This window comes from Notamacropus eugenii, chromosome 4 (genome assembly GCF_028372415.1).
Source record: "Notamacropus eugenii isolate mMacEug1 chromosome 4, mMacEug1.pri_v2, whole genome shotgun sequence".
Classification (NCBI taxonomy): Eukaryota; Metazoa; Chordata; class Mammalia; order Diprotodontia; family Macropodidae; genus Notamacropus; species Notamacropus eugenii.
The window spans coordinates 303,094,593-303,121,190 of record NC_092875.1 but is presented as its reverse complement, the minus strand read 5'-3'; the positions used below and the strand labels follow the sequence as shown (position 1 = coordinate 303,121,190).

Sequence of the window (26,598 nt, the reverse complement as noted above, 5' to 3'; positions counted from 1 at the left end):
TTTTAAATATCATACTCAGTGATATCTACGCAGATTCACAGTGATAGATACCTGTTAAGGCAGTCTTAATTGAAATTAGCTGTACAATTGTGGAAATCATTGATTAGAAACTCAGTCAGTACTCATATTCTATTTTCTGCTTAAGAGTTATTAGGAAACAATGCTTTTAAAAAAATTATGTACACCACTGTTCCAGTCTTACTTATTTAATATCATAAATGTATGTTGGTGTAGCTTGGTATTTTTTTTTAAGAGGATGGCAGTGAATCTAGAATCTTATTTATTCGTTAGAATTGAAATTAAAGAAGGGAAACACTTCTATTTAAAAAAAGTCATTGTATTAATTACACTGCAAATTGAACTTTCAGACTTTTATCATATAAAGAAACAGATAGCTCTTAGGAGACACTTTTTAAAAAATAAACCATCAATGTTTTGCTGTTTTGATTTTTATGAGTTCATTATGACTTTGTGCTACTTGAAGTAAGAAATACTTTAATTTCCTCTACTTTCTTTTTTTTTACTCGAAGGAAAACTTGTTCCTTTTAAACTTTTTGTTGTTTTTATCTAGTTTAAACTGTGACATGAGAATGGACATACCTGATAACTCCATAGCTTAGTAGCCTTAAGCATTCTTCTTTTCTTCCCTTTGCTTGGGGTTTTCCTCTCCCCCTTTACCAAGATGGTGATACTCTAGTCAGAAATAGTGAAAGTAAGGTGGGAGGGAAGATAATTAATTCTATTTTAGACACACACCCTAAGCTTGTGAAGATTTCACCTAGTGGAATGGGTGCATAAGAATAATTTGTTCTAGTGGACATGAAGATGGGTTGAAGCAAGTGCTATGGAGCACTTAGAGCTTGGTCAGCTATCAGAGATGCCAAGGTCATCCTGGGCCATCACCAGACATTTTGACTTTTTTCTTGCCACTTGACTTTCATGACTCTGGAGTGAGGTTGATGATTTTGTGCCTTTTTGTCTCACTGTCCGCCTTCCTCAGCCTGGTACAGGTGGCAGGTCTGGTAACAGAAAAAATAAGTCCCAGAGGCTGTTCCTTTCTTCCCCACTGACTTTCCAATCCCATTGTCTCCTCCTTCCTTCCAGTTTGATTTTCATTTTGGCTGTCACCAACCCCTGACCTATCTGTTTACTCAAAACTTTGGCTTTCACCCCTGAACTTGCTTCATAGTGAAATGTCTAGAATAACTTAAGAATATATACGTTTTTAAGAGCAGGTAGCAAGCTTATTTGGTGAAAGCAGAAAGCAAATAGACCAATGAGGATATATAGTGGGAGTCAGAAGTAAAGATGTTGACAACCTTGAAAATGTAGTTAGGAGCAAGAGGCTAATTTTCACACTGAGAAAGATAAGGGCTTCTTTGTGAAAAGGGGTGTTGTTCGAAGCCATCTAGATGAGCTCTTCATAGTTGATACAACCGTTGCTGTCCTCATGCCCTGCCACCAACACTTCCACTTCTTCCTCTGTCATCTGCTCACCCAGGGTGATGAGGATGTGTCATATTTCAGCCCCCACGATGGTGCTGTTCCCTTCCTTATCAACATAGTCTTTATAGGTGCCCTGGTCCTTATTCTTGGCTATGGTCTGCAGCATTGGCAGAAAGTGTTCAAAATCCAACACCTTCACATTTATCTCATCATTCTTGGGATTCCCTAAGACCCGAGCACCTCAGCATAGGGAGGATTCTGGTCCAGGGTTGGCATCATGTCCCCATACTGACTGTGTAAGATCTTTCCATCCCATCAGTCAAACAACTGGAAGGCCTCCTTGAATTCTGCCATCTGATCCTCTGTGAAGTCATACATCTTGGCTGTGCAGCTCAGTCGTACTGCTTCTCTGTTGCCATACGTCTAAGGGTATTCCCCACCCCCCCAAATCTGTTCTGATCCTTTTATATACTTGAACTCTAAAGTAACTCTGCAATTTTACCTGTAGGCTACAGTTGAAAAAAGAGGGTGTTGCAAGAGCTAAACCCTTAGTACTGAGGAAAGAGCCTGAACCCTTGGCAGTGGAAAGAAAATTGGTTACTAATGGAAAGAAAGGTCAAGGAGTAACTGAGGAGCCAACGTGGCATCTAGAAATGACTCTAGGGCAGGGATGGGGAACATGCAGCCTCAAGGTCACATGTGGCCCTCTAGGTCCCCAAGTATGGCCCTTTGAATCCAAACTTCACAGAACAAATCCTTTTATTAAAGGCCCCACTTGAGGACCTGGAGGGCCACATGTGACCTTGAGGCTGCAGGTTCCCCCCTGCTCCACCTCCCTGCCTTAGAGGGTTATACTGGCAGAAGACCATCCTTCTGTATAGCTCTTTATTGGTAACCCTTGAAGTAACTATCTGTGTCCTTTATCTTAACTCCTCATCTTTTCTTTCAACTCATTTCTTTACTCTTGAGAGGCATCTATTTTTCCAACCTAGCAGTTAGTTGTTTGGAGTTGGGGGTAGGGGTGGGAATAGGGAAGGGGGAGGAAGTAGGAAAGGAAGGGGGAGGAAATAGGAAAGGAAGGGGACCTTTCTTCCTTTTGTAGGGATAGGGAAAGGTGTTTACTGATATCCTAGGTTAGAATTCTGAATGAGGTACAGCATATTGAGCCTTGGACTAGGAGTCAGCCTAGGTTGGAAGCAATTAATATGTATAAACTTTTATAATGCGACCTGTTTATAAATTGCAAACTACCTCTATGTGATCTGTGTGATTTAAAAAAATTCTAATGTAGAAATCCTATTATTTCTAGATTGACATAGCTCCAAATCATAACTGATTAGCCTTTTGGTCAAGACCAAGGCAGCCAATGACCAGAGACATATTACTGCAATTGAATGATGAATTCAGGACTTAGCTTCTTCTGTACTGTGCATAGTCATGACTGGTGTATCTGGTGTATCCATTTTAGCATAAAGAAACAGTGGAAACTGATATAGATACAAAATACAAGATAGAAAAGAATCCTAAACTTTAGCTTTGCTTTTCTAATCCCTTAATCTCTAGGAAGTCCATATGCATTGGACCATCTTTTCCCTGTACTGTACTGTTAGTTTATCCTATCCCACAGAACTCCCTGACTGCAGACCCCAACCACAATGGAGCAGGCTGAAAGAGTAACCCTTGTTTAACCTGGTTAGCATTCTAAGACCTGAAGTAACAAAGATGTTACTCTTTCTTTCAAGGGATATCGCCCTGGCTAATTAATGGCCCCAATTGCAGTCTCTTCAGCCAATCCCTTTGGAAGAAGTAGGGCCTGTGTTTTCTCTCACGAGTCATTCTTGGATCTGAGTCTGTTCTTGTCCATACCATAACCTCCATTGTCACCATCACAGAAATGTTTACTTTGATAGTTTACCCTGTTTTGGTAAAAACAAGAATTTCAGCACTTAATTTTGGAAGGTGGATTTATGAATATCAGTTAAGTACAAAATTAGTTGCCATTGTGACTGGAATTTGAAAACTATTTTCATTCATCTTTCTTCTATATTACCTTAAAAGGGGCAGCTAGGTGGTGCAGTGGATACAGCACCAATGCAGGAGTCAGGAGGACCTGAGTTCAAATCTCGCCTCAGACACCTGACACTCACTAGCTGTGTGACCTTGGGCAAGTCACTTAACCCCTACTGCCTCCTTCTGGGTCATCTCCAATCATCCTGATGAATATCTGGTCACTGGATTCAGATGGCTCTGGAGGAGAAGTGAGGCTGGTGACCTGCACAACCCTCACTCAGAAACAAAGTCAAGTGCAAGTCATATCATTATTTCTCTGATGGCATGGTCTTCTTCGGCAACCAAGGATGAACACACACACATATTACCTTAAATGTTCATTTTAAATATTAAATTGGGAATTAATGACTAAATGTCTAAATATTAAGAGATTATATACATTACAAAACAGCTGGGATAGACATAACTGTACTAAGTCAAAACTTAAAGAACAATAAGTTAATTTTGTCCAGTCTGTCTTCTTTTAGAATGAGTTGGGATATATATTGTTACTTTTACATATACATATTTATGTTTTTAAAAATATGCTAATATTCTTTCAGGAAATATTTACTGAACACTGAGCAAGACATTGTGAGTGATAAAAAGACATGCAAGATTTGGTCTCTGCTTATAGGAGACTTACCCCTTGTAAGGAACTAAGGGAGCTTTAAAACTAATGTTTATATTAATAAATTAATATTTATATTAATAAATCAAGAGTAAAGCAGAAGTAAGATAGAAATATGAAAGTGAGAAATATTTAGTGAGGCGTAGGGGAACCGACTGCCCTTTATAGTAATTTCTTCTTGTCACTGATTTGCTAAGGAGTGGAACTTCTTTATTCTATACTGTGTTCCTTGATTAGTATGATTTAGGCTGCAAATAAAACATGAAATAGTTCTTGAAATATTTTATATTTATATGAATAAAACCCATTCCCCTCCACCCTATCTATGGGTATCTGGAAAGCTATCCCTAAGTATACCCCAAATTCCCACCTCAACTGTTACGTGCACATGCCCTTGCCCTGAACACTTCCTCCAAACTGGAAAGAATGACAGCTTCTACACATTCCACTTTACTATTAAGGTACCTGAGTACTTAGATAGAGCAGAAAGTGGGGGGCGGGGCACAGAAAGAGGCATTATGCTTAGCAGAATTAAAAAATAAATGGACTGGTTTGAGACCTGTAAATTCAGTTAATAATGAGAGTTCCATTTATTTTTAGGAAAACCCTCTGAGATATAATTTGGTCTACTTTCCCCTTATTAACTGAAGCTAGCATGCAGCAGGAAAAAGACTTTTGCAACTACCACTTACATGAATATCTTAATATTATGCCTCAGACTTTACCTAAGTATATAAGCTGCCTGAGAATCATTGTCATAGAATCTTTGGTCTTAACCTCTGAGGAATTACTGACCTTGAGATGGCAAAAAACTCAGTTATCTGACCTGCTACCCATCAGCATTACAAAACAAATGACAAAGGTTTTGCTAAGATAATGACAATAAATCACCTTGGGTTTTTAAAAAGATACCTGTACACTAAGATTCCCATTGGGCATCATGTTATTGCAACAGGTTTCTGGAATGACTTAGATCATCAACATGATGCATCTTGCATAACTCCCCAGTTCCACAAAGCATGTCATGATAAGGCCATTGGAAATCCTGTGTTCTAGACACTGACTACTTGTCATGCTGTTTCATTAGAACTCTAACCTAAGAAAAGAAAATGTCAGGTTTCCTTTGAAGAATCTGTTGAACAGATTCTAAGTAGAGGCTAGACCACTCCTCAGGATTGGCTAAAGCAAGTCAAGCTGGACTATTTTGTTCTGATGTGTACTCAACAGGAAAGTGGTCACTGTGAAGCCAGCATGCCAAATGACTGGGGATATAAAGAATCATACTTATTCTCTGGAAGATCTGCTGACTGGCAGGGCTAGATCAGTATATCAGGTCATGGAATTATTCCTCTGAAAAGACTGTTGCCCAGAAGACCTAGGCATTCACTCTTTTATATGTGGGCTGCTCAAGGAGAATACTTTTTGGTTTCAAGGCCACTTAGACAGCTGGTAAGAGTAATCTAGCAGCTTCAGAATCACCTAAGTGTAGACAATGTGGCTGCATTATTTGGACAAAGGTAAACTTCCCATTTCATGTGTATTTAGAAAGTTACTATACTGGAAGAAAGGAAAACTATTAAAGAGAAGATGGTGGAAGCTTCTAAAGCTATTTTGTTTTGTGTTCCATGCCATATGAACAAAAAAGGTGAAGAGAGTAGGGAAGTCTCTGTCCAGTATGAATCACTAGCATTAGTGACATGATTGTAGTTGTTACTGTGACAATGTTTCTATCTCTGCCCACCAGACTGCTCTTTATGAGCATATAATTAGAATCCTCGACTTCTGCAGATTGGGGTCAAATTAGACCAGAAGAGGTTACTGCCCTCTTTCAAAAGAGGTGTGAACTATGAGAAGAGGAGTGGTTTTGTGACATCACTTTTAATGTGGAGAAGATCTTTGCTCAGGTTACAAAGGAAGAGTTCCTGGAGCAACTCTTCCCTTATCCTTTGATGTTCACCCTGCCCACATCTTCTGTGTGCTCAGCAGATGGGGATCCTATTGATGCTTGCCCTGGCTATCCTGATGGATCCAGCCATCCTGGTCTTCTACCTGCTTTTCTAGTACCAGACCTCAAGGATGAGGCTATCCTAGCATTCCTGTTCAATGACTAATGGGAACAGGTGCCATCCTCAAAAAAAAGAATTCAAACTAAGCTCAACCACTGTGTCACCACCAAGGGTGCTTCCATAGTCACTAGAGCTATGGCTGCTGCCACTGCTCAGTTTGGACTTCATGCTGCTGATGCAGTTAGAGGAACCTCCAACCTGTACAATGCAACTCTTGAATGTATCTAAGACTGCATCCATGATTTCCAGTCCGCCTGGTACAGTGAAAGCTGGACTGACTATGAATTCCTAAAATGTAGCCATGAAAGCCAGGACTTAGACCTGCCTGAAACCCAAACTATCCTGGAGCCAACAGATACTGCAATAGAGCAATTCAATCAGAAAATTCACAACTCGGAAAAACAGGTGTTCCATGCTGAGCCAGACTCTACTACCTCTGACTTCCATCCCATCGAGAGCCCTCACGCTATTCTTTTAGCATAGGTCCCAAAGTGGGTGATTCTGCCCACTGGGGGTTGCTGGAACTCTCCAAGGGGGTAGTAGTAGCTATGGGTGCAGTTGGAAGGCCCTAAATAAAAATAAGGGGGAGGTAGAAGCATAAGGAAATTTTGAAAAAAACCCTCATACATGTTTCATCTGTTGTACAACAGAGTTAAAGTCCTTCTGATTACATTGTTTTCCAAATAAACACACAAAATGCAAGTTATAACTGATCATTGGTTAAGTCTACTGACAGGTCTTAATAAGCAAGTGTTGGCAGGCAAGTGTGTCACGCATTGCCAGGAAGTCCAGCATGCACTAGCAGGAATATGTGGGTGTAATGGCTTGTTTATAATATGATACTATCTGGTTATATGCAATATTGCATCATCAAAATTTCAGTGCAGGGAAAGAACCACAAATTTACAATAAATTATTAAATTTAAAGGCAGGAGCTTTGAGGGTACTTGCTGAGGAACATGATGGGTGTAGTATCCCTAAGTGCTTAGGCTGTCACTCTATGTGTGCCTCTATGTCTACTGCCATGGGTGGTCACCAATTTGCCCCACACTCTTGATATATTGATACTGATAGTGATGGAGAGCTGAGTCTTCATGCTGCCTTTCATTGTCTGGACAGTCATAACTTGAGAATGCTCTGTACAGGATATGCCTTTAGCTTTAACTGTCCCACTGAATACCATAGATGGAGCAGCTTGAAGCCAATATTGAGCTCACCAAGAGTCCCTCATTGGCTGAAGGATGCAACAGCTAATTCTGGAGGGGGGGGGGGGGGGAAGGTGTCACATCCATGGAAACTGCTCAGTCAAAAGTGGGCATTTTAAGAAGCATTGTCAGCAGGGAGTATCTGCTAACACTCAGAATCCTTGTGAGGATCAATCTGCCAACCCAATTTTAAAGTACTAGTAACTTACAGTGAATTTCTCAGTAATATGCAAATTCCTGCCAGCAACCCAAAAGTGGCTTATCTTGGGCATCAACCAGACTCTGTTGCTCTTTGATCTCGCTCTATGTGACTGAACCCGCACACAGTTCTTGGGCATGGTTTTAAGTCATGGTTGATTCACTCCTGGTCAGAGTGAATCTCTTATTTTGTTAGGTGGTGATGGAAATCACATTAATTCTTCAACTAGAGGGGGAAGGTGGGGAATATAGTTCTGGTTTAAAAACTTGCTCATATTTCCTTTTAAAATGCTCTGTCTTACAATTGAATATAGATAGATTTATGGTTAGTTTTCAGCTTTAGGAAAGTGAACTGCTACTGGGTTTTAAAATTTTTGTTTTTCATTAATATACTTATTGACTGTTTTATGCAGCCTGCGTCAGGGAATCTGGAAATAAAAGGGCATCTGCCCTAGAAGTAGACTACAGTCCAGTATGAATGAAAGCTCCTAGAGAAAAGGAAGTGTTTCCTTCTTTGTATATGTATTCTCAGGACTTAGTACAGAACCTGGCACACAGGTACCTAATAAAGGCTTATTTGATTGATTAATCAGTGAACTTGGACATTAAATCCAATGTGGCCTATAGGAACTTATTTTATCCTTATTTATGGCCTTTAACTATCAATGATGGATTTTTCTAGTTACAGAATTTTCCCTAAGGCTTTGTACTCTCCCTTATTCTTATTCCATTAATACCATGAGGGCTCTAAAGTTTTGCAGAGCCCTAGCCCTAGTCTCTATGTAGTTGATTCTGATGCAAGTCTACTTTATTTAAATGTAAAATATTCTTCACACCCATGAATGTGGTAACAAAGTGCATTTATGTGTGGTGATTCCTTTTAGAGGTGCTTGTCAGTTCTTCTACATCTCAGGGTGATCTTTAACAGTTTTCTGAGCCTATGAGAGACTGGAAGAGGAACCTTCCCCGTTAGTGAGCAGAAGCTGCATGGAGCTAGAGAAAAGGAAGATGGAAGAAGCCACCTAGTGCTAAGAGAATAAAAACATCAGAGAAATAGGAAATGGCCATAGAGAACAGGGATAAGATCAGGGGAAAATGCAGGTTGCTTGGGCTGATCAGGCAAAATGTGTGTCAGGACAGAAGCTATCTTACTGAAATTTCTCCTCCCTGCCCCCCAACTATTCCTATACATCCTGTCCCTACTTCAGTTCCTTTCTGGGAGACTAAAGCCTTTTCTTCTAGGCCTGGGAGTGGGAGAGGTCAATGAGATTTGTCTACATGTATTAAGGTATCATATGAAAAACAGTACAAGGATTGAGTTGGCATTTTCACTGTAATCAAGGTACTATGATAAATGAGGGACAAGGGACTAAACTTGAGATCCCTTTAGTAGCTGCTGTGTGAAAAAGAACCCTGAGACCAGGTGAGAGTCAATGAGAGCTTGAACAAGAGCAGCAGTCATGATTAGGGAGAAGGGTTATTTATGAGAAATATTTTGGAAAGAGAAATGACAAGATATGACAATTGACAGTATAAAAAGGAGTGAAAATGGAATGAATCAAAGGTGACACCAAGGTTGTATCAACTTGTGTACCTAGAACATTGGTGGTACCCTTGTGATAGGGAATAGAGAAGTTTGAAACAGGTATCATAACACACAAATGTCTGGAAATACTCAAATTCATGTTGGACTCCAAATTTAGTATTTTATCTACTATGCTACAATGCCTGTTTTTTTAAATGGGAGTTTCCCTGAACTTAACATTCCATTCATGAAAACATGATATCATCCATTGTGAAGCAATGTGGTATGCTAGATAGAGCTTCTCTCTCAAAGCCAGCAAGACCCTGGTTCAAGTCCTGTCTCAGACATATTCTGGCATTGACCTTGGACAAGTCTTTAACATCTCACCGCACTAGACTTAGTTGCAGTTATCTCGCTCTGATACTTAGCAGTTGTATAAAGGGTGTATTTCTGAATTGGTAGGAAATTTCCTCACCTGGGAGTTCCTTATACCAACGAAATCTCAAGTTCAGTCCCTAGTCCCTCATTTCTTGTATATCTTGATTAGAGTGAAAAGGCCAACTTGATCCTTGTGCTACTTTTCATATGGTACCTGACACAGACAAATAGTAAGATTGAATAAATGCTTGTTGAGTGAATGACACAGGGAAAATCACTTCCTCTGTCTCAGTTAATTCATCTAGAAATTTGGCACAAGAGCACCTATCACCAAGGTGGTGAGGATCAAAGGAAGTAATATGTGTAAAGCTATTTGCAAACCTTAAAGTACTGTATGATTGTTATTATTATTGAAATTATGATTTGTAGTATCAATGATTTTTATGATTTACTATCGAAAAGAAAATGTACATCCACAAAATTTAGGACAGACATACTTTGATTAGTCCTAGCAAATAGGACCAACTTTCAATCATTGATCAAAGTATAGTAGTGTTCGCAAAATAGTCTGCAAAATCAGCATACTTAGGGATTTTTATGAACCTAGAGATTGGGCTGTCTTAAAAATATACCCTTACTTAAGAGCTGAGGATATATTCTTATCTATGAATGCCTTCCTATGATAAGGGACCTATGTTATTTACCTTAAAGGTTGGCCATTATAGAAAAGGATGTTGAGCCAGAAATGAATGGTCTTGAAGCCAGAATAGAAAGATCACTTACAAGAAAAGTGACATAACTCCCTAAGACTGATGGAGTTTAAATATATACAGTGAAAATCAAAAAGCACTGTGTATAGCCAGCTGATTAATTTTTTTAAAAAATAAGAAAATCCAGGTCTTCTTGGGTTTCTCTGAAAACTGTCCTTTTTTATGACTTGTTATGGTACAAGATGCTTAGATTGTAAACAAAGTTGTCAAATAAGCAAATGTGAAATATTTCATCTATCAAGTAGGTTGCCGCCTTGTGTGCAGGGATTGTGGCTGCCTCAGTTTTTTGACTTGTCTTTCACTTTCAGTCTGTCATAGATCACTGGATTTTTAAATCGGAAGACTTGTATAAATCTTTTAGACTTTTAGAGTCTCAGTTTACTATCTGTAGAGTGGGGACCATAGCATTTGCTATGTTTACTTACTCTGTGGCATTGTTTTGATGATCCAGTGAGAGTATATATGACGATGTGAATGTACTTGGAGCACTGTAAAGTGCTGTAAAAATATATTTGCTACAAACCAATTTATTTGAAAGAAAAAATGTGCTGTTGGAAGCTTTCGTCTGTCTTTAAAAAAAGTAAATACTTCTTACATTCAGCTTTATTGTACTAAAGCTATAAGGCTCCTAGTAAACAAAGTTTCTTTTGACTTTAGAAATGTCTAATGGTTTGGTAACTAACTAAATTTCTATCTCTTTTTAATGCTGGCCCTTAGTATTCGCTCCATTCAACATTCAATTAGCATGCCTGCTATGAGGTAAAGTATATTATTGTGAAAACAAGTGATTGCAATGAATAAATGACTCTTGGATATACTATTGGTCCTAAACAAATAGGATTCTTGAAGTAGATGAGCGCAAAGGAGATTAGTACTATTGAGAATCAAACTAATCACAGCTTGAATGGCCAGTACACGGTTTCAAAAGAAGGAAATATTGACATTCTTAGCTATCGATCCATGTGAGATCGGGAAGTGTGAAAGGAGTTTTGCTTCACTCCTGAAATTTTTCTCTTAACAGTTTTTTTTCAATTATATCCTAGAACTTTTATCTTCACAACCCTTTTTGAAATCTGAAGTCTTCTTCTTTGTCTCCTTAGTTAGTGACCTTGTAGACTGAAGCTGTGTATTGCCTTTCTTTTGGTAGAAATACTCCTCTCTCTTGAGCTGTGAAGAGTGCCAAATGGTTGTTTCTCACACCCAAGAATCATGTAAAAATGCAGTGAATACCATTCCAAAGTAAAGCTGAGGTTTACAAAAGCAGTGTTTGTAGCCAGCTGATAAGCCCTGATTTATTTTTGTGAATATGAAAGCCAAATTATATTCTCCTATTTTGATTTGAACCTCTGACATTCCATTATAACTTAGGGCAGAATAGGAGTGTTATCAAATTTTTAGCTCCCTGAGGAAAACCTATTCAGAAAAACAAATGTGTTTTCAAGCAACTAAAATAAGGTAATAATGAGCACATTCTGTCCTTTTAGTTCCTAGGGTAGGGTCTGCCAGTAACTGGCCTCCTCTGACTCAAATACTCTGCTAACCTTTCACACGTTAATTCACCCTTTGCTTTGACTGACAAGTCAACGTAAACCCTGCTCTTTTACTTTCCTAAGTGAAATGCTTGGAGCCATATACTGTTATAATCCTTCTGTCGGCACCAGCTCAGTTATTCCATGTGTGATTACTCTAATTTGTAATATCTAGAGAACTGGAAGGTTTTAGCATTGAGGAAATGAGTGCATTTACTCCAAGTGTTCCACCTACTACAGTGAAAAATGGGAGGAAGCTTTCTTTGTTCCTGTCTCCTTTAAGCTCTCAGCAGCAGGCAGGATATGCAGAGGCATATATGCATAATACAAAAATATTACTGAATTCAGGTATATGAAAATGGTCCTGAAATAATGTTGAGTAGCACCTGATGTGCCAGCAGATGTTTCATGCAAATAGGTGGAAGGGCCTGTTGAAAGGCATATCTGATTTTTTTAGGCACACTTTGAGCATGCAGGCTGATGGACAGACAGATGAGCAGTTATCTCTTTAGGGACAGGGCTAACCAGAGTTAGTCATCAGTCTCTTCTCCCTCTACCTTTACAGCTGCTCCATGCCTCTCAAGGACTTCTTCATTTTGGTACCTCACTAGGACATTTCTACTCTGACATAGAACCATATTCATGCTCCTAGGCTTTAATGGGCTCTGTAGTTCAGTAAAGATGATGTCTTAACCCAAAGAGGTGATTCTAATAATTAGCAGCATTGAATGATGGAAGTCAAGGAAATGATATTTTACAGTAGATATCGCACTAATCATACTATATAAATATTTGTCTTTATTTCCATCATGCGTAGTTGGCTCTGCTCATTTTCGTACTGAAAGTAAAAATTGAAAAGAAGGGACTTGATTTTAATGATGCACACACACATGTGTTGTATAATGAGGGGACTTGAGGGAATGGGGAAAAATACGGGCCAGGATGCTTTTTGCTTTCATGTTAGATAAATTCCTTTATTGTGTGTGTGTGTGTGTGTGTGTGTGTGTGTGTGTGTGTGTATAAAATCTTTGAAATGATTTCAGACTTAAAATATATGTAATTAGATATGTCAAATGTATTTGGTTGTTCTGCTGCTCAGGAATAGCTATCAAATTTTGCCTTGTCATCAAAACTCTGATTCTTTTTTTGGACTAGGGGAAATAAGGTTTACAAGTTAGGAATACTGTTTCAAAAATTGCTATTTTTTTATTTTATGTAAATTTGTTTTTCATGTCAAAGATTTAATGTGAACCTTTCTTTCCTTCCCTTAGAAACTCACCTACTTTCAAATCATTTGAAGAAAAAGTTGAAAACTTAAAGGTAAAAATTATGATAGTCTAGGACTTCGGGGTATTTTAGGGTACCTTGATTTTTTTTCCCTCTTTTGTAAATCATTCTCTTCAGTGTTTCTGGAACATATGCTGTTGCATGGCACTTTATCAGATGCTGATTCCAGAGAAAGAATGCTTTAAAAGTATGTGCTGATCTTTGTCTTACGTATATTGATTATTTATTTATTGGTCTTAAAGATTATGTTCAAAGTGATGTTTATAATATGAAGTATTAGGCATGTATGATAGTGCTTTTTAAAGTTTTCTGTGGAAAGACAGTGTTCTCTCTGATGCCACTGGGGATCTGTGGAAGACTGTTTGGGGATGTACATGTTTATAATTTCCACTTTCTAGGCCCCATGCTAGTATTTTTTTTTTTTAGGTTACAGTCTCCTGACATCTGAAAAAGCTTACTGTAGAAATTCTGATTTGGGAAAGGAGAACCAAGTCATTCAGACATTAAGGGATGCCAAGGATTATGATTCAGACTCTCAGGATTATTAGGACAGCTGTTCTAAATGCTGTTCTTCAGATTCTCTGGAAAAATCCTTGCAATGTTTGATTTTTGTCAGTGAAGACCTAGAATTAACTTCCTGGTCACTTATTCTGCACCATTACCCCTTCACCCCTTCTTTGGGGGGGCTCTCTACGTATTCTTCCTGCATTATAAAATCTGCTCTCAAAAAGCGCTTCATCATTTTATCAACCACCAAATTACCATGTTAAGATATTTTTTCAAATTCTAGTGAAGAGGTGCCTAAAAAGGAGTGTTTAAAACTTAGCTGCATGCTTAGGATTCAAGTTGGGTCCCAGTTTGCCAATCAACTAATATTTCTATCTGAATGAATAACTCCATCAGCAGATAACATTTTTCTACTTGCAGAAATTCATTTTAGATTATTGGCCATTCTTCTTATAATTGGTTTCTTAAGTTATTATTTTTATTTGTATCAAGACCTGTGGTTTCATTAGTATATGGCACTCCCAGTGAAGTACATCTTTTACTCCCTACAATTTGATACTTTCTCTGCAATTTTTATATAGTCTTAGAGCAACTTAAATAATATTTATGGAGGATTAAAAACTTTTTATCATTATGGTTATAATTCTATTTTGTCTGTGTTTGATTAGTTGCAATGGGAAGGATTAAGATCAAGTCTTTGGGCTCTGAGTTTCTTTGTATTTCAATGGTCATAGATCACATCCCCAACTTTGCCACTGTTTTAAAAATGTTGTTCATGAGGGGACAAAGTATATGAGAATATTTGTATTTAATTTTTTTCTTTCCTTTTTTTCCCCTCTTTTTTAAGTCTAAAGTTGGGGGAAATAAGCCTCCTGGAGGTGACTTTGGAGAAGTCTTGAATTCCACTGCTAATGCCAGTGCCACAGAATCCCTGACAGAACAGACACAGGAGAACCAGTGAGATTGTTGCCTTCGGTTCTGCTACTCACTGCCAGATGCTGCAAGCAAGACCTAAGCACATTGATAGAATGGCCTTGGCTATGAGTTTCCACCAAATGTGTTTTTGTTTAGCTTTATGTATTCATTCAAAAGAAAGTTTGTGGGGTTAACTTTTTTCAAATTAAAATGTAATGAATGGATTTAACCTGTCGTTGGTTTTTTTCCCTCTTTCCAATCTTCCCTTTCCAGGGAAGAACGATTTAAAGATCAAACAAACTGAATTTTAGGATGTTTAATTGAGATCAGCATTATGAAAAATGAATATTTTCTGGAAAAACTCAATTGAATAATCTGAGAAACTATAATGGTATAGTTTCTTTCCAAGCTTATGATTCTTATGGTACATTGATTTACTTTACTTCTGGAAGTTTTATTTTTCCTCTGTATTTGTATTTATTTTGTTGCCTTTCCACTCTTTCAAGTAATTCCTAATTATTAGATGCTTTGGTGTACTTATTTTTTTTCGCTTTCTAGTAAGGACTGCCAGTTATAAAAAACTCCAAATAAACTTACTTTAATTACTGTATGTGATGGAATTTCCCTAGGGATTGTATGCAATTATGTTGAGTCATATAAATCAGTCATACAGTCATGTAATATTTGATTTTGTGATTTGTACACAATAAGGTTATAAAATCCTGGGTGGCCTGAGTGTTTGTAATATCCACATTTCTGGTTTCCTTTGTATAGATTTATTATCCTTAGTGAAAGAGTAGTAATTTTTTTGTATTGGTAATTTTACCACTTTCCCAAATGTCTATTTCACACTAGATTTTAAAAAATTGGAGGATAATTGGCATATGGCAGTTGGTATATTTCAGATTTGTGTTCATTTGATCCAGAATATTGTTTTAACATCTTTTTGAATTCGTAACACTAAGTATATTTAAATGTCAAACTCAAAAACTTGTGATTGTTAGGTGTAGGTTGTTACAAAATGTTAGTTAGAGAAACTTTACTAACTTCATTTATTTCCTTCATTTAGCACCGTTTAAAATAAAATGTAAAGCACAAAAGATATCTGCACAACAGTTGCAGCATGGATTTTTTTATACCTATTACTTTATAATGGTTCTTTTGAGGATATAATGGATTAACACAACTCAACACTCCACCTCAATGATTTTCAGTTCTAGAGACTTCAATTGATTTCATAACTGTTGCCTCTAACTTTGAAAACTGATCATTGAGATTGAATATCTTGAGGCCAGTTAGATTATCCATAAAGAGGCTACTAATGTTAATTTTAATAACCACTTCTTAATCATTTCCAGTCTCTTGTGTTCTGTAAGTTTATGGCATATAGTGTTACTGTGTGTTATCTAGTTTGTAATTGTTTCTGTTGTTGATGCAAAATATTCATTTGGAGGCATGATTTGATTTATTGAAGGATAATTTCTTATATTGAAACCAAATTGCAGAACTGCCACAAGTGTTGTTTTAAATAATATGCTGCATCCTAATAGCTAGAGCCTTGTTAGCACTTTAGATATAATTGATGAAATGCTCTATTACATGTGAAATGCTTAATAAATCCTCTCTCTCAGCAGTGTAGGCTGTAGTGTTTATTATGACACTAAGCGTTTGGCTATAGCTTATTGGGTTGTATCATATATATGATGCCTTTTCTATCGGAATTTCTCTTAAGAGGACCTTTTTTAGTGCTTTGAAACATTAGGTGACTTCTTTTAAAGTACCCTCTCTCTAGAGCAAGAGTTTTTCACATTTTTTATGTGTATCATAGACTTCTTTGGCATTCTGGTGAAGCCTGTGAATCTCTTCTCAGAATGTTTTTAAATGCATAAAACCAAGAGGATTGCAAAGTAAACCCAATGCATTCAAATAGTTATCACAATTCTTTTTAAATGTAAATTCCCTGACCCAAGTTTAAGAACCTGATTTCTTAAAGCATTATTTTTTAGTTGCAGGTTGTCAGTGCTGATATCACTGAGGCTGGATCTGAGGAACTTCAACCAGCATTTTTCTGTATGGAAGTTTTGAGACTTCCTTGCAAAAGTATTGTGAGTCCTTAGTCCTATTCCCTTTCTATCATCTCGTCTTTCTGAACTTTACTTCCTTTTGCCATGTTGTTTTCTGGTCGTTAGTGCCTTATAACACCTCTTAACTGTATGGGGAAAAATTAATAAAAGTGGTAGAGAATAATTATTTATTAAACACCTACTGTGTGTCAGGAACTGTGCTAAGTGCTTTACTAACATTATCTCCTTTGATCCTCACAGCAAACCTGTGAGATCAGTACTATTATCATCCTCCCTCTTTTTACACTTGAAGAAACCAAGGCATTCAGAGATTAAGTGACTTGCTCAGGGTCATATAGCTGATAAGTGTCAGAAACTGGTTTTGAACTCCAGTCTGACTGACTCCTAGCCCTATCTACTGTGCCACCTAGCTGCCTCTAATAAAAGATCTTGCCTTTTGGGGTATCTGAAATTCTACTGGTCTTTTTGCAATGTTGCAAATAATCTTTTAATATTCATCAGGATTGAAAAAAATTTATCACCAAGTAGCAAACCTGGTTATGAAATGCTCAGAATGTATAGCTAGGTTGATCATCAGGAAACAGAATCATTCGTACAAATCACTGAGGCATCAAAGCAAGACTTCCTTTTCTTTAATTGGTTGAACTATCTACATTAACAACAACAATAACCACAGCAAAATACAGTAGCAGTAACAGTTGGGGGTGGGGGGTGGGAAGGTGGTGTTAGGTAGATGGGGATAGGTAGGACCATAAGAATTTGGAGGTAGAGGGCAACTTAGAGATAGATCAGAAAGACCATTTGCCCAGGATTATACACAGCTACTTGGTTGTAGAATGAACATGTAAAACCTGGGTCTTCAGATGTCAAGTTCTGTGTTCTTGTTACTTGTCCCAGGGTGGCACCTCAGTCTTTTTTTTTTAAATTAACTTATTTATTTTTACTTTTTAGCATTCATTTCCACAAGATTTTGAGTTCCAAATTTTCTCTCCATCTCTCCCCTCCCCTACCTCAAAACTCCATGCATTCTGATTACCCCTTCCCCCAATCTGCCCTCCCTTCTATCACATGTCTCCCTTCCCTTATCCCCATCTTCTCTATTTTCTTGTAGGGCAAGATAGATTTCTACACCTCATTACCTGTATTTCTTATTTCCCAGTTGCATGTAATAACAATTCTTAATATTTGTTTTTAAAACTTTGAGTTCCAACTTCTCTCCCTTCTTCCCTCCCCACCCATCCCCACTGAGAAGGCAAGCAATTCAATATAGGTTACACATGTGTAGTTATGCAAAAGACTTCCATAAAAGTCATGTTGTGAAAGACAATATTTCCCTCTATCCTATCCTGCCCCCCATTTATTCTATTCTCTCTTTTGACTATGTCCCTTCCCAAAAGTGTTTACTTCTAATTACCCCCTCCTCCCATTCTATCATTCCTCCCACCCCACCCCACTGATCCCCTTCTCCCCTACTTTCCTGTAGTGCAAGATAGATTTTCATACTTAATTGGTTATCATACACATAGCTCTGAAGCCACAACCCATAGAATGGCTACAGGGAAGTAACTCACGGCGAATTCCGCACCCAGAGGCCACGGAACATTGGAGCGAGGGAGATTTCTGTTCCAGAGAGACCTGCAAACCTCTCGCGGCGGGGTCCTTCGCGCTGCGGACTGGGCGCCGGGACTGGGAGCTGAGTGCAGCCCTGCCGCGGCCGCGGCACCGAGAGGAAAAGATCCGAGCAGGCTTCACAGACAGGATCTCCAGCGGCCACACGGGTCCCTCCACCCACAGAGGGATCTGCAAACCTCTCGCAAAAGGTCCGTCGCGCTGCAGACACAAAGCCCAGCCCAGACCTGCTGCGGCCACGGCTGCGGCACCGAGAGAAACAGATCCGAGCAGGCTTCAGGGACGGGATCGCCAGTGGCCGCACAAGTCCCTCCACCCACAGGTGACAGGGGTGGGTGAGAGAGTCTCTTTGGCGGGTCGAGAGGGGAGTGGGGTGCCCCCATAATTCAGGCCCCCCCCCCCGGGAGGTAGAAGCTGAGAGGCGGCTGCAGACAGGGGCTCCCCAAGCGGGCGGGAGCCTGAATCCATTGCGGAAGGTCTGTGCATAAACCCCCTGAGGGAACTGAGCCTGAGAGGTGGCCCTGCCCCGATCTCAGCACCAGATCATAATCTCATACTGAATAGCAGCCCTGCCCCCGCCAAAAGCCCTGAGGCTGGAAGCAGCATTTGAATCTCAGACCACAAACACGGGCTGGGAGGATCAGGAGGTGAGGTGGGTGTGAGGAAAATATTCAGAGGTCAAGTCACTGGCTGGGAAAATGCCCAGAAAAGGGAAAAGAAATAAGACTATAGAAGGTTACTTTCTTGGCGAACAGGCATTTCCTCCCTTCCTTTCTGATGAGGAAGAACAATGCTTACCATCAGGCAAAGACACAGAAATCAAGGCTTCTGTGTCCCAGCCCACCCAATGGGCTCAGGCCATGGAAGAGCTCAAAAAGAATTTTGAAAATCAAGTTAGAGAGGTAGAGGAAAAGCTGGGAAGAGAAATGAGAGACATGAAGTCAAAGCATGAACAGCAGATCAGCTCCCTGCTAAGGGAGACCCAAAAAAATGTTGAAGAAATTAACACCTTAAAAACTAGCCTAACTCAATTGGCAAAAGAGGTTCAAAAAGCCAATGAGGAGAAGAATGCTTTCAAAAGCAGAATTAGCCAAATGGAAAAGGAGATTCAAAAGCTCACTGAAGAAAATAGTTCTTTCAAAATTAGAATGGCACAGATGGAGGCTAATGACTTTATGCAAAACCAAGAAATCACAGAACAAAGAGAGAAGAATGGAAAAATGGAAGATAATGTGAAATATCTCATTGGAAAAACAACAGACCTGGAAAATAGATCCAGGAGAGACAATTTAAAAATTATGGCACTACCTGAAAGCCATGATCAAAAGAAGAGCCTAGACATCATCCTTCATGAAATTATTAAGGAAAACTGCCCTGAAATTCTAGAACCAGAGGGCAAAATAAATATTCAAGGAATCCACAGAACACCGCCTGAAAGAGATCCAAAAAGAGAAACTCCTAGGAACATTGTGGCCAAATTCCAGAGTTCCCAGGTCAAGGAGAAAATACTGCAGGCAGCTAGAAAGAAACAATTCAAGTATTGTGGAAATACAATCAGGATAACACAAGATCTAGCAGCCTCTACATTAAGGGATCGAAGGGCATGGAACAGTATATTCCAGAAGTCAAAGGAACTAGGACTAAAACCAAGAATCACCTACCCAGCAAAACTGACTATAATACTTCAGGGGAAAAAATGGTCTTTCAATGAAATAGAGGATTTTCAAGTATTCTTGATGAAAAGACCAGAGCTGAAAAGAAAATTTGACTTTCAAACACAAGAATGAAGAGAACCATGAAAAGGTGAACAGCAAAGAGAAGTCATAAGGGACTTACTAAAGCTGAACTGTTTACATTCCTACATGGAAAGACAATATTTGTAACTCTTGAAACATTTCAGTATCTGGGTAATGGGTGGGATTACACATGCACACACGCTCACATACATAGAGACAGAGTGCACAGAGTGAATTGAATAGGTTGGGATCATATCTTTAAAACAAAATGAAATCAAGCAGTGAGAGAGAAATATATTGGGAAGAGAAAGGGAGAAATTGAATGGGGCAAATTATCTCTCATAAAAGAGGCAATCAAAAGACTCATTAGTGGAGGGATAAAGAGGGGAGGTGAGAGAAAAACATGAAGTCTACTCTCATCACATTCCACTAAAGAAAAGAATAAAGTGCACACTCATTTTGGTAGGAAAACCTATCTCACAATACAGGAAAGTGGGGGATAAGGGGACAAGCAGGGTGGGGGGGATGATAGAAGGCAGGGCATGAGGAGGAGAGTGCAATCTGAGGTCGACACTCATGGGGAGGGATAGGATCAAAAGAGAATAGAAGTAATGAGGGACAGGATAGGATGGAGGGAAATATAGTTAGTCCTATACAACACAACTATTATGGAAGTCATTTGCAAAACTACACAGATATGGCCTATATTGAATTGCTTGCCTTCCAAAGGGAAGGGGTGGGGAGGGAGGGAGGAAGAGAAGTTGGAACTCAAAGTGTTAGGATCAACTGTCGAGTAATGTGCTTGCCACTAGGAAATAAGAAAAACAGGTAAAGGGGTATAGAAAGCTATCTGCCCCTACAGGACAAAAGAGAAGATGGAGACAAGGGCAGAGAGAGATGATAGAAGAGAGAGCAGATTGGTCATAGGGGCAATTAGAATGCTTGGTGTTTGGGGGGGGAGGGGATAAAAGGGGAGAAAATTTGTAACCCAAAATTTTGTGAAAATGAATGTTAAAAGTTAAATAAATAAATTTAATAATAAAAAAAAAATAGATAATACTTAATTGGTTATGCATGTTATTCCCTCTTTAAGCCAAATGTGATGAGAGTAAGCTTCACTTTTTCCCTCTCACCTTTCCTTTTCCCCCTCCATTGAAAAAGCTTTTTCTTGCCTTTTTTACGAGAGATAATTTGCCCCAAATACTGAGAAAAGTTTCAAGGGTTACAAATATTATCTTTCTATGTAGGAATATAAACAATTCAGCTTTAGTAAGTCCCTTATGATTTCTCTTTCCTGTTTACCTTTTCATGCTTCTCTTGATTCTTGTGTTTGAAAGTCATATTTTCTATTCAACTCTGGCCTTTTCATCAAGAATGTTTAAAAGTCCTCTATTTCATTGAATGACCATTTTTTTCCCTGAAGTATTATGCTCAATTTTGCTGGGTAGGTGATTCTTGGTTTTAGTCCTGGTTCCTTTGACTTCTGGAATATCATATTCCAGGCCCTTTGATCCCTTAATGTAGAAGCTCCCAGATCCTGTATTATCCTGCTTATATTTTCACAATACTTGAATTGCTTCTTTCTGACTGCTTGCAATATTTTCTCCTTGATCTGGGAAATCTGCAATTTGGCTACAGTATTCCTAGGAGTTTTTCTTTTCGGAACTCTTTCAGGAGGTTATTGGTGAATTCTTTCATTATTTATTTTACCCTCTGGTTTTAGAATATCAGGGCAGTTTTCCTTGATAATTTCATGAAAAATGATGTCTAGGGTCTTTTTTTGATTATGGCATTCAGGTAGTCCCATAATTTTTAAATTGTCTCTCCTTGATCTATTTTCCAGGCCAGTTGTTTTTTCAATGAGATATTTCACATTGTCTTCTATTGTTTCATTCTTTTGGTTTTGTTTTTTAATTTCTTGGTTTCTCATAAAGTTATTAGTTTCCATCTGCTGCATTCTAATTTTTAAAGAACTATTTTCTTCACTGAGCTTTTGAACCTCCTTTTCCATTTGGTTAATTCTGCTCTTTAAAGCATTCTTCTCCTCATTGGCTTTTTGGACCTCTTTTGCCATTTGAGTTAGTCCATTTTTAAAAGTGTTAATTCTTCAGCATTTTTTTGGGTTTCCTTTAGCAAGCTTTTGACTTGCTTTTCATGATTTTCTTGCATTGCTCTCATTTCTCTTCCCAATTTTTTCTCTACCTCTCTTACTTGATTTTCAAAATCCTTTTTGAGCTCTTCCATGGTCAGAGACCATTGCATATTTGTTTTGGAGGTTTTACATGCAGAAGCCTTGACTTTTAGGTCTTCGTTTGAAGACCTAAATTTTTCCTCCTCATCCTAAAGGATGGAAGAAAATACCTGCTCACCAGAAAGTAACCTTCTATGGTCTTATTCTTTTTCCCTTTTATGGGCATTTTCCCAACCAATTACTTGACTTTTAAGTTCTTTGTCAAGGGGACGGTAAACTCTGGAAACCTGTAAATTCTCAGTTCCTCCAAGTTCGCACAATCAAGGGAGAGGAGTTTATTTCTCTCTTGGCCTGTGCTGTGGTCTGTGAGCAGGATTCCCTCTCCAGAGCCTCCACCTCCCCCATAACAGCCAGCACTCCTCCTCACCCCAGGGCCCCTACTCAGGGCTGAGATCCAGATCAACTGCCTAATTCCCCCAGGGGCTTCAGGCCAGGGCTCGAACAATGGAAGCTGCCACTGCCTGGGACCAGGCTAAACTGCTGCATTCCCTTCTCACCCAAGTGAAAGAGCTTTCTCACTGACATCTGAAGCTGTCTTTGGCATTTGTGAGTTGAGGAATCTGGGACCCACAGCTGCTGCTGGTGGCGTGGCACTTCGAAGCCTGCTCCAGTCCTGTCCTTGCTGTGATGCCGCCCATGCTGGGCTGCACTCTGCTCTGCACCTGTGCTGGGCTGTGCTCCACTGCCCTCCATTCTAATCTTTAAGGAATTATTTTCTTCAGTAAGCTTTTGGATCTCCTTCTCATCTGGCCAATTCTGCTTTTTAGGGTATTCTTTTCCTCATTGGCTTTTTGGATCTCTTTTGCCATCTGGGTTAGTCTGTTTTTTACAATGTTGTTTTCTTCAGCATTTTTTGGGGTCTCCAATTGACTCGTTTTTCATGATTTTTTTGCATCACTCTCATTTCTGTTCTCAATTTTTGTTCTACTTCTCTTACTTGATTTTCAAAATCCTTTTTGAGCTCTTCCATGGCCTGAGACCAATTCATATTTTTTTTTGGCGGTTTTGGATGGAGGAGCTTTGACTTTGTTTTCTTCTGTTTGCATGCTTTAGCGTTCCTTGTCACCAAAGTAAGATTCTGTAGTGTGATTCTTTTTCTCGTTTTTGGTCATTTCCTCACTCTAAAATTTACTTGACTTTTGAGCACTTAGTCAAGGTAGTTCTCTGCTTTCAGTGGGGGTGAAGGGGTGTACATTCAACCGCTCAATCCCCCCCACAATCTGTGGGCCTAGAGCTCCAGAACAGTGGCTACCCCTACTGCTGCTGTGGCTGCCTTGGGTTCCTCTGCCCCCTGGGGCACTGCACTCTCTTGCACTGGTCCCACAGGCTTTTCCCACTGATCTTCCAATTTATCCTCAGTATTTTGAGGCCATGGAATCTGGAAACCCACCACAGGTGTGAGAGATTCAGTCCCCCCAAGGCCTGCTCAGGTCCCCACTGTGCACTGCTCCCAGTGTAACGTGATAGACAATTCCTGGTGTCCTTTCAGGCTGTCTTGGACTGGAGATTTGCTTTACTCTGTCATTCTTAGGGTTCTGCAGCTCCAGAATTTGTTTAGAGCCATTTTTTACAGGTATTTGGTTGGGCTTGGCAGAAGCGCTGCAGAAAGTCTGTACTGTTACTCCGCCATCTTGGCTCTGCTCCACACCCCAGTGTTTTTGTCCCTCATTCTGTACAGGAGTGCCTGCCCTTGCTTCTACTTAGAGGTAGATGCTTCCCCATAAGGATCTTTGAAATTCTTGAGTTTGACAAGAGTTTCTGCTCTGCACTAACCTTTCCAAACTGGGAAAGAGGGAAGTATTTTTTGACTTCCCCAAGGAGTAAAATCTCTGTTGCAGAGGTCAGGAAGGTAGAATGAAAAAAAAAAAGTGAGTTCTCTGCTATTCCTTATTCTAGAAGAGTATTCTCACAAGACTCCTCTAATCCTCAAAAGTGTCATAAGAATGGATAGACTTAATTTTGCTTTAAATAAGTATGTTATTTTTTTCCTCAATTACGTATCAAGAAAATTTTTAGCATTCATCTTCACAAGATTTTGAGTTCCAATTTTTCTCCCTCTCTCTCCTCCTTTTTTGAAAATGGTAGACAATTTGATAGGGGTTATACCTGTGCTGTCATCTAAAACATTTCCATACTTGTCACAGTTGTGGAAGAAGAAACACATCAAAAGAAAAAAAGACACAGGAAAGGATAAGGTGGAAAAAATATACTTCAATCTGCATTCAGAGTCCATCAGTTCTTTTTTTGGATATGGATCGCATTTTCCATTGTGAGTCCTTTGTACTTATTTTAGATCATTGTGTTGCTGAGAATAGCTGAATCTTTCCTAGTTGATTATTGGTGTTTTCCTGGTTCTGCTCATTTCATTTTGCATCAGTTCATACAAGTCTTTCCAGGTTTTTCTGAAATCTGCCTGTTCATCATTTCTTATTGCACAATAGTTCTTCATTCCATCTGTATACCACTATTTGTTCAGTCAATCTCCACTTGGTGGGCATCCCCTCAATTTCCAATATTTTGCACCATGAATAGGCTGTTATAAATATTTTTTGGACATGTAGGTCCTTTTCTCTTTTTTTGTGATCTCTTTGGGATACAGACCCAGTAGTGGTATTACTGGATCAAAGGGTATATATAGTTTGGTTACCCTTTGGATATATAGTACCAGATTGCTCTCCAGAATGATTGGATCAGTGCATTAGTGTTCCAGTTTTCCCACATCCTCCCCAACATTTATCATTTTCTTTTTTTTTGTCATACTAGCCAATCTGATTAGTGTGAGGATGTACATCAGAATTGTTTTAATTTGCATTTCTCCAGTCAGAATTGATTTAGAGCTCTTCATCATATGCCTATAGATAGCTTTGATTTCTTCATCTGAAAACTGCCTGTTCATATCCTTTGACCATTTTTCAGTTGGGGAGTTGTTTGTGTTTTCATAAATCTGACTCACTTCTCTATATATTCGAGAAATGAAGCCTTTATCAGAGATAATTGCTGTAAAGATTGTTGCCCAGCTTTCTGCTTTCATTCTAATCTTGGTTGCATTGGTTTTGTTTATACAAAGGTTTTTCAATTTAACATGAAATTTAATATGATCAAAGTGATCTATTTTGTATTTCATAATGCTCTCTATCTCTTATTTGATCATGAATTCTTCCCCTCCCCATAGATCTGACAAATAGGGATGAGGAGATTTTTTTAAAAACCTTAAAGTATTTGATGTATAGATATATGACTCTAGAAACTCAATGAAAATAGCTTTTAATACTAGACACTTAATAATGAAATTAAATGACCTGAAAATAATAGAATTTAAGACACAAAGGTGAGCACTGTAGAAATAGTTATTAGTAACAGCATGCAGAATAGAAATTAAACTCTTCTTCATTCCATGTCAATTGTCTTTAGTGTCAAAAGATAGGAGGTACCTCTAAAGAAATAATTCAGATACAAGAGCCTATAGTTTAGGGGTGATCTTGACGATATCCCCTAAAAGGGAATTTACTAATTGCAAGTTTCTGAGTAGAAAAAGAACTGGATCTGCAAGATGACAACCAAAAATTAATATATGAAGATTACTTGTAATAAGTTTGATATGCTGTTAATTGTAGTGTCAATCCTAGCAACTTAAGGAAACTTTAGATACATGCAAAATCTTATTTAATTGGTGATCCACTGTAATTATCTTTCTTCCTACAGTACTTGGAAAAAATATTTATAAAAGTGTAGTCCTGTAAGGATAACTTTTCAGTGTTTAGGTGTAAGTACAATTGTAGAATGTTTAACTTTTCCCACAAAACTTTGGGTTGTTTTTTTTTTTTTTAATATGAAGGCTGCTTTTTAGGGATATTGCCAATTTTAGAACTAATTTCCCCAGTTCCTGTACTGTCTTAGTGAATATACAAATCAACCACCTATTCCTTCCTTGGTTATCAAAAAATGTTTATCAAGCACTTTTCTGTGTATTTGTCAGAATAGATCAGAATCATATACTTCCCAAACCCCAAAACCTTAAAAGCTGTAGTTCCCTATTTATACTGAAGAAACAGTAGATCTTTGTTTATTTCTTTTGTGTATTGGCTACTGATTACATTACTTTTAAATATTTTTGATGTCATAATTTTTAAAGCATTGTCACTTTACATGCATTTGGGAATCTTTCTGTTAGGTAAGTGCAGAGAATCTGGAACTTGGAGTCAGGAGAAACTTGTGTTAGAATTCCACTTCTGATAAACCCTGGTGTCTTTTCTCTCTAACGTAAGGATAATAGGAGGGGTTCTATTGGAATGTTCCAAGAATATCTGTAGTATTTGGATCCACACTATTTAACATTTTCATCAATGATTTGAATAAAAGAATAAACAATACTTCTATCAAATCTTTGGATGA

General features: G+C 38.5%; 1 protein-coding gene and 1 pseudogene across 6 annotated transcripts in view; one reads left to right on the top strand and one right to left on the bottom strand.

Annotated features, from left to right (window-relative positions):
* The window catches only part of TPD52 (tumor protein D52), a 336,705-nt gene that overhangs the window by 119,045 nt on the left and 191,062 nt on the right, over positions 1-26,598 (top strand). For 3 of the 6 annotated variants that reach the window (XM_072604960.1, XM_072604953.1, XM_072604955.1), the window contains exons 5-6: positions 13,069-13,117; positions 14,439-15,616. In XM_072604960.1, the coding sequence (XP_072461061.1) occupies positions 13,069-13,117; positions 14,439-14,552 (163 nt within the window). In that variant the 3' untranslated portion in view covers positions 14,553-15,616. Of the gene's footprint in view, positions 1-10,985; positions 11,028-13,068; positions 13,118-14,438 lie in introns of those variants that run through there. The other 3 variants (XM_072604958.1, XM_072604954.1, XM_072604952.1) reach the window with 2 other exon arrangements.
* On the bottom strand, positions 1,204-1,824 carry LOC140501390 (myosin light polypeptide 6-like; annotated as a pseudogene).